The 12,728-nt window shown below is 45.9% G+C and overlaps 1 protein-coding gene and 1 long non-coding RNA gene across 5 annotated transcripts in view; one reads left to right on the top strand and one right to left on the bottom strand.

The window, feature by feature from the left end:
* KLF3 (KLF transcription factor 3) overlaps positions 1-3,867 on the bottom strand; it is a 36,229-nt gene extending 32,362 nt beyond the window's left edge. Inside the window, exons 1-3 of one of the 2 annotated variants that reach the window (XM_074322305.1) lie at positions 3,347-3,867; positions 2,795-3,097; positions 1,654-2,421 (exon numbers count right to left, since the gene is read on the bottom strand). In XM_074322305.1, coding sequence (XP_074178406.1) covers positions 1,907-2,421; positions 2,795-3,097; positions 3,347-3,737 — 1,209 coding nt within the window. In that variant the 5' untranslated portion in view covers positions 3,738-3,867 and the 3' untranslated portion in view covers positions 1,654-1,906. Of the gene's footprint in view, positions 1-1,653; positions 2,422-2,794; positions 3,287-3,346 lie in introns of those variants that run through there. The other variant, XM_019741972.2, reaches the window with a different exon arrangement.
* The window catches only part of LOC109452776 (uncharacterized), a 162,518-nt gene continuing 152,768 nt past the window's right edge, over positions 2,979-12,728 (top strand). For all 3 annotated transcript variants that reach the window (XR_012492934.1, XR_012492933.1, XR_012492932.1), the window contains exon 1: positions 2,979-3,105. This is a non-coding gene — a long non-coding RNA (uncharacterized LOC109452776). The remainder of the gene's footprint in view (positions 3,106-12,728) is intronic.

Genomic DNA, 12,728 nt, shown 5'->3' with positions numbered 1-12,728 from the left:
CTGTGCTGGAGAGAAAGCACAGAGAAACATTTAGCCGGCCCTCCCTGACCCTATATTCATGAGCAGCTGGAGTTTTTTAAGACAACAACAGGGGGGTGGAGGTGTTTGTTCTATGGGTGTGAATAATAACACCAGCTTTATACAAGGGACCTGCCCTATTTACAAATAGGTGCTTCCACATACAGTAAACATCATAAGTGAACATGGGATTTTATCATATTAAAGCAGCGGAGCCCTTCCTAATTAACACCAGCCTCCCTACCGATTTCTTTTGTCTCTTTATCCCCCATCCCAATGGCTGGTCTCTAGCCACGATCAAATTCTGGGTTAGGGTAATAATTATCGTTCAGCCTCAGAGCATCAGGAGGAAAATGAAGATAGAGCACTGCTGTTAAGAATTCAGATGACAATTGGATTATCCCACACAACTGAAAATTGGACCAATTTTAAGTGTCCCTTAGCCGCAGAACTAAATTCCAAGACAGTGTGGGACAGCTAGTTACCCCAAATTTTCACTGTCCTTTTCAATTGCATGATTATAAATATATTTGCACACAGCTGCACATCTGTTCTACATGTACACACATCTATAGAAATTTACCTTTTGAGAATATGATTCTGTTCCCGACATTTAATCCAAAAGTGTTATACAATCTGTAGAATAGAATACCAATTTTCATAAGATATCCTAAAATGTTTATTTTCCTTTAGGTATTTTTAAAGTAGTAAAATCTAATCATAGTCCTTTCCCCTATTATTTCTCTTTATATTGTCAGCCAGGACTGTTTAACTCAGGTTTCTATTATCAGACATTTAAGAATCTGTGTGGACATAATTACAGATAAAAAATTTTTTTTAAAAAGGGAAGAAAAGCATCACTGTGCTCATAGCAACCAGAAGACTGGGTTTTAATTTAGAAACTATGCAATGAAAAAAAAACAATACCTTACTCTAACGCTATTACTATATTGTATATCTAACAAGGTTTTGTGGTCTAAGTAGCTACTTTTCCTAGTTATTCTCATATTAGAATTGTTACAGTTGCATTCTCCTTTATGCAAGCCCAATGTTCCTTACAGTGTATCTTCGCTGAACTTACTAATAGTACACTAGGCTTTATTCTTCTAATTGGTCTGCAGCAAACCCCACTGACTAGAAATTGAGATGTTTCTCTAGAGTCGAATCAAACATCTCTTTTCAGATTTCTGTTAACAGCCTAAGGTCAACTAACATACTACTCCATGTTTCAAGCCAAAAGAAACTCATTCCTCTCCTCTTTCTTTAAAAAATACTTACTCCCCAAATTTTAATGAGATATTAATGCTATCAGATTGTTTTTCCCCTGAAAGCAAGCCTTGCCTGGAGTTAGGCAGATTATCATCCTGATGGATTTCTCTTATAAAAATGTGCCTCAAATTCACACATAAAGCATCAGAAAAGGACATCACAAAATTGCTCTGTGGAAAAACCTATAATGATCAAGTGCCCTATTCCTCACTTGAGTTTGCTTATAATTACAGATACTAAATGTAAATGAAGTCAGAATACCACTTCATACTTTTCCCATATATCAGACTCTTGTGGGGATATAATCAATATATCTAAAGTGTCTTGGGTGATATTAATGGAAAAATACCATGCCGAGTTTAAAAATTCAGTGTAAAATATTTATTTTAGTGAAATACAAAACGGTGAGCAATTTCCAATTTCCGTTTATCCTATATTAAAAATACGTCTCATTCACTGTTTTTCAGCTATTATTTTTGAATGTCGCCGGAAAATTTAAAACACGAATCTCCCTGTTATCTGCCAAAGAATTGGCAATAACAATTCCAGGTATTATTTGCCATCTCCAAGAAAGCCATTCTGAAATCTTAGGTAGGTCCCAAGGGTCCAGGTCCAGGGATCAATCTCTGGGTCCCGGCCCGGATCGGGTCCCTAACTGCAGGCAGTTGCCTAAGGCGTTCTCCGCCACCAGCCACGCTGCAATCTTTGCTCCAGGCACTGCGGCAGGTTCTCTCCGTGCCCCCGAGGAGGACGCTCCAAATCGGGCCAGCTCTTTATTCCTGCCCCAGGGGATCCAGACGCCCAGGACGGTCCTGGGCTCCAGGACCGAGAATGGGATGCTGCCTCCAGTCTCAATTGCCCCAAGTTTCTTCCCAGAGGGACCGGGAAACTGTTCCAAGTTTGCTCCGGCGGGCGAGCGGCCGCGCGCCCCGTCCGAGAAGGGGGGAGGCGGGGGGCGCAGGCAGAGGGCGGGGAGGAGGAGGGCGCGGGAGAGGGGGGTGGGGGACCCGGAGGGGGAGGAGCAGGAGCGCGCGGCCAGGGCGCTACCTTTCTCCACACAACGTTGCCACATGCGGAGAGTACTGAGATTTCTGGGGCTTTGGAGGGAATCGCGAGCGAGCGGGCGGGCGGCGGCTGGGGGACCACACAGGTGAGCCCCCACCCGCGCCCTCGCCGGGGCAGCGGTGGGAGCTGCCGGGCCTCGTTCCCTCGCAACTTCAGATCAATACGGTGGCTCCCCCCAATCTCATACTTTCAACCGCTGAACCTGGGGGCCTCCTCTCCTTAGTCTCCCTCTCCGCCCCCACCCCGGGCTGCGAGAAGCTGTTGCACTTTCCCAAGCCCACAGGCGCCCCCACCACCCCCGCGCTGCACCCCAACCTACTCACTGAGCACCCCCACCCATTCACTGAGCACCCCCCATGAAGAAAAAAATGAAACCAGATAAGCTAAAAGGGAGGGCTGCAGGAGTCGGGCGAGAAGGAAAGGTGAAGGAGAGGGGACTTACTTTTCGAGGCGCGGTGCTGAGCGCTGCAGAAGAGAAATAAAGGCCCGGATCCGGGCTGCCTTGAACCCCGAGAATGCAGTAATGTCAGCGCTCTAGTCCGGGCGGCGGTAGCGGCTGCGGCCGCAGGGGACGGGGACGGGCGCGCGTGCGGCGGGCGCGGCTCAGCACGGCAGGCGCTCGCGCTGCGCTCCGGCTCGGGCCCCGGCTCCGCGCGGCTCGGCTCCTGGCTCCCCTCTGGCTCCTGGCACCAACTCCGGGCAGTCACATGACGCCGGCGCCGCTTGCTCTGCGAGCCTCCCGGGGCTGGCGGGGTAAGTAGAGGCTGGGACCCGGGGTGGGAGGGTCAGGGAGGGAAGAGGGAGCCGCCGTAGCCGCCGTGGCCGCCCGGGCTGGGCGGGTCCCCACCCACTTGGGTGGAGGCAGCCGCCGGAGGGGTCGACCGAGTCACTCGCGCAAACACGCACCCCGCCCTGCGCCCTTCCCCCGCCACCCCCGCCTCCCGCGCCGCCTCCGCCCCGCCCCGCCCAGTCACCCGGGGACGGCCTGACAGACACTCATTATTCCCCGGAGCCGGGCGCCGCCCCGCCGGCTGAACCTGTCCCGCGAGGCGCGGTGCGGCCGTGGGGCTGGGCGTGCGCGGCGCGGCCCCCGCCCGGGAGCTCCCGCCCTCCGGCCCCTGCCCGGCCGGGCGTGCTAGGCCCCGCGCCCCCGCCCCGGAGTCCCCGCCCGCGTCCCCTCCCTGCGCCCTCCGCCCTCCGCCCGGGAGTCCGCGCCCCGCCCGCCCGGGACCCGGCGCTGCGCCGCCGCCCGAGCCTGGGGGGAAGGAAGGGCGGCGCTGCCCGCTCCGGGCGTCACAGGGCTGTAGCCCGCTGCGCCGCTTCCAAAACACACAGCTGGGCTCGCGGGCGAGCCGAGGCGGGGGACCCGGGCTGGCCGGGGCCATCAATCAGCCGACACCGGCGGGAAGGGCGGCCCCGGGCGCGGCGGGAAGGGCTGGGCCCTGCAGCCAGCGCGGCCCCTCCTGGGCCGAGTGCATTCAACTCTCTTAAAGAAAAAGCAGAAAAAGGCACGGGTGGTGAAGGAGCGGGTGGGCAGGGGCGGATTCGGGAAAGAAAAAGCGCCGGGAAAACGGAGGGCAGTTGGGGTGACTGAAACCCTAAAGTGGTCCGGAGTTTCCAAGGTCATTCCACATCCTGTTAGCGCACTCTTTCTTTGTGCCTCGGGGCAACGGGTCCCCCTCTTCTCCTGCCCGGCGCAGGGGCGGCCCAAGTGGCGCCCCTTCCCTCCTAGGACTTTTCTTTAAAGGCCTGGAGACCCCCCCAAAGCAAACTTCCCACGGGCCCGGCCTGCCGCCGGAGCGAAAAGGCCAGCCATAGCAGCGGCATTTGCTTAGCCGGGCCTGCTAGAAAACTTGGCAAACTTCGGTCCGGATGCTCCCGCCGGGAGGCAGAACTCAGGGCGAGCTGAGGGCTCGGCCCAGCGACCTTTCCTTTCACGTCGCTTCTCTGGGACGGAGCACGAGCGTGTTCAGTGGCCTGCACAGTGCTGCGAGCCGGGCGGCGGAAACGTGCGTTCGGTCCAAGCCAGGCTCCGTGGAGGACTTTGTATAGCATGATACCGGAGTTCAATGTTTTTTGAGTTTTCTTTTGAAACAGTATTAATATAATAAAGAATGCAATAAAAAAAGAACAAAGGACAAATTGGTTCAATTGTTTTAGTCCTGTGTAATGTTTAAGAACGACACTGCTTCAGTCTATGGCTTGTTATTGCTTCAAGATGTTTGAAAGGCCCTTTAAGTTCACCATTCTCACTTTGATACTTCATCCAGGCATGGTATTACTTAAAACGTAGAGATCTAATATATTCCCAGACTCATCATGTAGCTGGCTATACAGTAACGTAGAATTAGTACCCGAAACCTCAAGTAGTGAAATTGTATATTGTAAAAAATGCACAGACAGAAAAGACCACATGGAAAACACCCAGAACTGACAAGTTTAGGTGCCATCATGTTGTCCCATAAGATTATCTGTAAAATGCAAAGGGATGAGGGTTTTAAAAAAATCAGAATAAAAGTCAAATGCAAGAAAAAAGTTGGATTTGTGTCAATTACTAATTGCAGTTTATTGATCGCCGATATCATTAAATGTCTGATTGGAGGCCTTAGATTTGTATTAACTATTAGCTGAAAAACTTGCTTAGTGATGACTGATGGAATTGTTTTGCATTTCTGTACCTGGCTCGTAGTAGGGGCTCAAAAAAATACTGGTTTCACTCAAGGGACACCGAGCGATGAAAACCTGAAGTGCAAAACCATGTTTTTTACACGCTCATGTGGGTGTGGACCCAAAGGAGAAATAGGTCTTATCTGAGAAAAGTGGGGGTGGCTTTGGTAGGGAAGGTGAGGGATGGAGGAGAAAAGTCATCCAAAAAGTTAATTATTGAATACTACTGTGTTCAGTGCCCTGTGGGACACAGCTCAAACACAACTTGTACAAAAAATGAATCCATCCAGTGAAGGACACCCCCATCCCCCAGGTGACCAAACCAGAACTGCCTGAAGTCATCGTTGATTCCTCCTCCCTAGCCAGTCACAGCCCTGTAATTCACTGAATCTTGGACCAACTCAGTCACTACCCACTCCTTGGCCACTATCCTGGTCCAGCCTGTTGCCACGGTGTCTTGTTGGTCGTCCTGTTTGTAGTGTTGCTGAGGGTGTGTGGGAAAGGGAGCAAAGGAATAAAAATGCTTTTTCTAAAATGCAAACTTAAACTTGTCAATCCCTTCAATGACTTCCCTCCAGATGAAGTCCAAGAGTTTGCTACCTTGCTGACCTGGCTTCCACCTGTCATTATACATGCATCTCTCCCTGTGTTCCCCTCCAGCTCTTCTCCAGCAACACTGAAATCTTTTCCTCCCCTCCCCTCCTCTCCCCTCCCCTCCCCTTCCCTTCCCACTCATTCTCCCTGCCTTTGGCCTTTTGCACATACTCATTTTTCTAGGTGGACTAGGCTCCTTGCCTTCTCCTCCAATTTCTGACTTCCATTCTCATTTACCTAAATTCTAATCATCCTTTAAATATTATCTTAAATGGCATTTTCAACAAAACACATCTTCTCTTATTGCTATCCCTCCTCCCACCTTTGGACAAGTGGAGACACTCCTTCTTAGTACTCGTCTGATAGCTCCCATGCTTCACCTCTTTCAACATTTTTTTATTCTTGTAATTGGCTATAAATCTCTCTATGGCACTCTCTGAGGGCACAGACCTTGTCTGTTTAGCAACATTGTATTCTCGTGTCCCAGATGTTCAATGAATACTTGTAAAATGAATAAATGTGAGCTTCGAATTGAGAAGAAGTCATTCACAGCTAAAGAGATGAGAGGAGGCTTAATGGTGGCAGGTGGCCATGAACCGTACCTTTGAAATAGTGAAGAGGAAGGAAGAGGGAGTTCTCACTGAGTGTTTTTAAGCAGTAGAATGAGTTGGTGAAAGCAGAGTCTAGGTCTTCTTTTCATCCGTGACACTAGGACAGTGCCTGGCACATGCTAGGTTTTCAGTAAATCCTGGATAAATGAAATATCTCTAACTTGGTCCTTGTGGCTGTTTTACTCTTGTTCTTTGAGGAGAGGAGGCTAGTCTGGTTTAGGTTTGGGGCAGCTGATGCTCAAGGAAGGATGCTACCCCTTCCCAGCCCCAGCATCACTGCTCCCAGCCAATCATTGCAGTCCCGGTCTCTTGCCATGACTGGTTGGAGAGTAGATATGTGACCTCGTTCTGGCCAGTCGGATATGAAGGGAAGTGCGATGGGACTCATGGGAAATACTTTTTTTCCTGACAAAAGGAAACTTGCAAAGATCAACCCCCAGACCTGCTCTGGAAGTTACGTGAGGATGTCACGCTTGACACTATCGTAGCCATCTTGTAATCAGGAGAGGAAAGCAAGGTTTCAGGTTTCCATACAGAGAACTCTTTTTCCATCATTAGTTTTCAGCTCAACTATTATCCCTGCAGGGATGACTTCCTTGGCCACACAAGCTAAAATATCCCTCCCTTCCCCATTCACTGTCTAATCATCCGTGTTCATTTTTTTGTGACCTTTTGTCTCTATTAGAACCTGGGCTCCATGATAGCAGGAGTGTCTTCTTCACTGTTTCCCAAGCTCCTAGAACAGTGTCTGGTAAATACAAGGTGTTCTAATAGGATTGTTGATTAACAGATGACAACGAAACAGTAACACTTATGTTGAGAGTGATTCAGGGCCTAGTGGACACAAGCTACTACAAACCTCCATTTCCCCTTTTTATGTCAATTCTGTTTCAGGCAATCTCTTTCTGATACACAAACATATATTCTTGAGATTCCTTCTTCCTTCTTCATCCTGTCAGAGCTTTTCCATTCCTTCCCCAGGAAAGTTTCTCCTCCTCACTTGATGATGGACAAAGTTATGAAGGCAGAAAAGTGTCATGTGCTTGTGAAATTATAAGCAACATAGATACATCTACCTTAAGAAAGAAAGAAAGCTATATGGTTTTTTTCTTCCAGTTTTGAGATATCGATATATTATTGACCTATAACATATGCTAGTGTAAGGTGTACAACATGATGATTTTGTACACATCTATATTGCGATAAGGGTACAGTTAATACCTCCATCTCCTTATATAATTACCATTTTTTGTGGTTGTCACGTTTATGATCTACTCTCTTAACAACTTTCAAGTATATAATACAGTATTATTAATTATACCCACCACACGTACACTAGATACCCAGACCTTATTCATCTTACACCTGTAAGTTTGTATTCTGACCAACATGTTCCTATTTCCCTCACTCCCCAACCCCTGGCAACCACCATTCTAATCTCTGTTTCTGAGTTTGGATTTTTTAGATTCCACATGTAAATGACATCACATAGTATTTGTTTTTCTCTGTATGCCTTGTCTGACTTAACACAATGACCCCAAAATCCATACATGTTACACAAGGCAGAATTTCCTTTTGTAATGGCTGAATAATATTCATATATATCACATTTTCTTTACCCCTTCATCCATTGATTGGCAGTTAGGTTGTTTCCATATCTTGGCTATTATAAATAATGCTGCGATGAACATTGGAGTGCAGATATCTCTTTGAGATAGTGATTTCATTTCCTTTGAATATAAATACCCAGAGTGGGATTGTCGGATCATATGGTAGTTCTATTAATTTTTTGAGGAACTTCCATACTGTTTTCTATAGTGGCTGCACCGATTTATATTCCCACCAATAGTGCACAAGGGTCCCCTTTTCTCTACATCCTCACCAACACTTGTTGTCTTTTCCCTTTTTAAATAATAGCCATTCTAACAGGTATGAAGTGATATCTCATGTGGTTTTGATTTGCATTTCCCTGATGGTTAGTGATGTTGAGCATTTTCTCATGTACCTGTTGGCTGTTTGGATGTCTTCTTTAGAAGAATGTTTATTCAAGTCCTTTGCCCACTTTTAAATTGGATTTTTGTTTGTTTGTTTTGTTTTGTTTTGTTTTTGCTATTGAGTTATATAGTTCCTTGTATATTTTGGATCTTAACCCCTATTGGATAGATGGTTTGCAAATATTTTCTCCCATTCCATAGGTTGCCTTTTCATTTTGCTGGTTGTTTCTTTTACTGTGCAGAAGCTTTTTAGTTTGATGTAATCCCACTGGTTGATTTTTGCTTCTGTTGCTTACGCTTTGGGTATCATATCCAAAAATTTTTGCCAAGCTCAATGTCAAGGAGTTTTACCTCTATGTTTTCTTCTGGAACTTTTACAGATTCAGGTCTTACATTTAAGTCTTTAACCCATTTCAAGTTAATTTTTGTGAGTTGTGTAAGATAGGTGCCCAATTTCATTCTTTTGTATGTGAATGTCCAGTTTTCCTAACAACATTTTTATCAAAGAGACTATCCTTTCCCCACTGAGTATTCTTTCCCCCCACCTTCTTCTGCCTCCCCTCCTCCCACTCTGGTTCAAGCTGTTGTCTCTCAGTCTAGTTGTGCAGGAAACAGCTCCCTGGCCCATGCTGGTATTATGAGCCTTGTGCTCCCCCAGGCTGAGGCAGTCAGTTGCCTGTTATCAGTTGGCCGCTCACGGCAGCTCTCTCCAGCTGCCGGCTGCTCACGCTGGCTGCCGGCCATTCCTGGCAGCACACAGCAGCCCACGGCAGCCCATGGCAGCCCACGGCAGCTCACGGCAGCTCACGCCGACCTCCAGCTGCTCACAGAAGCCCAGCTGCAGGGAGAGCCATTGTTCACAATCTTAGCTGTAGAGGGTGTTAGGAGCTCCAACCTGAGCCACCAGGATGGCCCTCTTTGTTTCATTCTTTTTTTCTCTTCCTTCCTTCCTTCCTTCCTTCCTTCCTTCCTTCCTTCCTTCCTTCCTTCCTTCCTTCCTTTCGTCCGTCCTTTCTTCCTTCCTTCCTTCCTTTCTTTTTCTTTAATTTTTATTGGGGAACAGTGTGTTTCTCCAGGGCCCATCAGCTCCAAGTCGTTGTCCTTCAATCTAGTTGTGGAGGGCACAGCTCAGCTCCAAGTCCAGTTGCCGTTTTCAATCTTTAATTGCAGGGGGCGCAGCCCACCATCCCATGCGGTAATTGAACTGGCAACCTTGCTGTTGACAGCTCACGCTCTAACCAGCTGAGCTATCCGGCCACTCCCCACTGAGTATTCTTGGCTATCTTATCAAATATTAGTTGACCATATATGTGTGGATTTATTTCTGGGCTTTCGATTCTGTTCCATTCATCTATTTGTCTGTTTTTAATGCCAGTACCATACAGTTTTGATTGCTATAGCTTTGTAATATAGTTTGAAATCAGGAATTGTGATGCCTCTAACTTTGTTCTTTCTCAGAATTGCAAAGCCATATGTTTTGAAGTAAAGTTAGAAATGGTAGACTAAATGCCATCCATCTCAAAAGCATTACAAAGGGTCCAGAGATTCTCATTAGCATTTCTACATGTTTCCACTTATATTATCCATCATCTGTCCATCCATCCAATTTAAGATTGCCAGGAATTATTGAGGTTGAGTTAGGTGACCAAGAGTTCTAATAAAGGTCAAACTGGATTATGATCCCTCCCACCCCCACGAGGAACTCTCAGCATTACTTGTGCAAGGGAATGATTGGAATTGTCCTGGATTATGTCTGGCAGAACAAGGCAATTAAAGGACAGTGGTACAAAAATCATTGTAATGTTGGATCTTGGAATGTAAGTTGGAGAGCTGAAAGAGGAGGCGACTCTAGAGATCTAGCCAAAGGATCAGGGAACCGGACGTTTCGAATAGGTTGAAGAGCAGGCATGTTGGGGATAATGTAGTAAGTGACATGGAACATTAGGAGGTGAATAGTCAGAAAGTGGGGATACAACATTTACAGGAGACACAGTCCTGGGATAGCAGGGTGCAGGGTGTGCCTGTGGGAATGCAAGACTAGAGCGGGGTGGAGAAGATCCTGGAAGATAAGGAGATGAAGGAAAAGAATGCCAAGAGTATTGAACATGGTTCCATGTGGATTCTGAGATGACTCAGAATTGTGGCCAGATTTGGCCGTTAGGCCACCTCTTTCCCGAAAGAGTCTCCAAGAAACTGGTGAATGATAGCAACTGGGAAAGAATGGTTAGATATATCCTCCTTTTTCTATAGTTAAATCTGCTTTCCTCAAATGATGATTATTCAAGTTAAAAATAATCACTCATATTTAGTTGTTTCTTGGTTGTTTTACTAGTAACATATGTCAGTTGTTTTATTTTCTACTTTTATTGCAAATGTGCTATTTCTGCTTAATTGAGAGTTCAAGTCAGCTTTTGGAGACTTATCAGGGATCTTAAACATTATTTATAATATTATTTCAAAGGAAAATGAATTGTAATTCCTAAATCAATGACCTATGCATATAAAGACGTGGAATGCAACTTATTTCTAAGTCGAGGACTTACCTAGATTTCTCCTGTGCTGGGAGGCAGAATAGAGAATAGGAGACTCACAAAGTCAGATAAACTACTACCCGTTTTTCAGTTTGTTTCAGAATAAGGCTAACTCTTTCTGTTTCCAACCCTCTCCTCTGTGTTATGGAAAAAGCATTGGTATTTCAATCCTGGATTTAAGTTAGTTCAGTAAGTGTTGGTTAAACATTTACCATAGGTCTGGGGTGGGTGTAGGAGTGCAAGAACTATATATAATATGGTCCCTGCATTCAAGGAATTTGAGAGACTATATATATAATTAATTATTAATGCAGAATATAATCAGTAAAATTTAGAAAAGGACCATAAGATGGGAGTTAAAAGGATTAAAAGGTAAATTGATTCATTCGAAAACTATGACTATTCTTGTGTGGTTTGGTCCTTGTCTTCAAGGAGCTTACAGTCTTGCAAAATAAATTACATCAGGTCAGGAAACACCCAAAAATCTTCTTGGAGGAGGTGATATTAGTGCTAGAATTTCACCGTTAGAGAGAGAGACGGGGTTCTAGACCACATTTTTGCATCCAGAAAAGGCACAGAGCAAAGGTTCGGTGGGGCCATGAACCTCTCAGCAGTGGTGTGAAGGAGGTAAAAAAGGTCAGCTGAGTCCCTGCTGTGGAGGAAACAGAATGCTGATGAGTTGCAACTTTTGTTCTGCAGACATTGGGAAACCATGGAAGGTTCCTGAATATGTGAATTGCGTGACAGTATATAAAATGACATTAAATAGAACTCCAATGTAAAATTTCAACAGTGCAGTGCAGGAGGCAGCAACTATGGTACATGTACCAAAGGAAGAAATACATATTTAGATGTGTATATACATTCTCTCTCTCTCCCCCCCCCCCCCCCACACGCTTCATGTACACATTTCACCCTTCTCAGAAAGCCAGCAAAGAGACAGTGTGTGACTTATGCTCTAGGGAAGTGGCCTTGGCACCTTCCTTTTCCTGCTCATTCCAAGTGTGTTGCATGGCTGCACCCCAAACCCTGAAGTCTGAAGCACTTCCGTCTGTGTCAAAGTGCATTTGCACAGGTTTCCCTAGGGAGAGAACTTCTACCTTTAAGTCCTTAGCTTCCCAGCCCAGCAAGCCAGTTCACACTCACAAATGCTTCAGAAGTTTTGCTAATATGTTGTAGAAAAAAAAAAAGGCATATCATTGGATCAAACGATCAGTAAAGAGAGTTCTTCATCGTCCTTGTTATTCAAAAAGATTTGCTAACAGCAGATAATTTTAGCATCATGATAATGGTTGTATCAAGTGAGGATGATATTTTTTTTTCTTGGCCTTTCAATACTCTTGTGTTTTTTTCCTTTGATGAGCATGTATTACATTTGAAAGAAGAAAGAAGTGTGCTTTTAAAAATAACTAAGAAAGGAATGTAAACATTGTGTATAATTAAATGTGGGACCTCAAGCACAGTTTTGCAAAGTGGCTCTGTTTAAAAGCACCCTGGACTTAGAGGTGTGGTTCTCTGTTTGTGAGTTTTTAAGGGGAGGTGGGTGAGAAGGGTGGTGGTGGGGGGGAAGGAGGGGCTCTAGGAGGTGAGAGAGGGGGAACATCCCCTTTATTGACTCTTTGGCTTTTTAACTGCTGCTTGAGTAGCTGGACCTGTGCAGGTCTTTGGAACTGGAATTCTTCCTCAAAATAATATGTATTTACTCTAAAAACCACTCTAAGGAAGAAAAGGTTAAAAACAAAACAAAAAAGACCAAAAGAAAAACCAGCAAACTGGACTGAATTGAACCGAAGTTCCTATTTCTCAAGAGATAGAAATATACTTCCTGGAGCACAAGGTCCACTCACCCTCTCCCCATGGTCTTTCGCCAGGATCTGTTGATTCACCGGGAAACAGAAGTGTCAGCAGTTGTGCTGGATATGAATACAATGGGAGATTACCTTCAGCCTCCAAACAGCACCAATAATACAAGGGTGACC

Source organism: Rhinolophus sinicus, linkage group LG02 (genome assembly GCF_036562045.2).
Source record: "Rhinolophus sinicus isolate RSC01 linkage group LG02, ASM3656204v1, whole genome shotgun sequence".
NCBI classification, from domain to species: domain Eukaryota; kingdom Metazoa; phylum Chordata; class Mammalia; order Chiroptera; family Rhinolophidae; genus Rhinolophus; species Rhinolophus sinicus.
The sequence above is the reverse complement of the archived record's forward strand: the minus strand, read 5'-3'. Positions and strand labels throughout refer to the sequence as shown.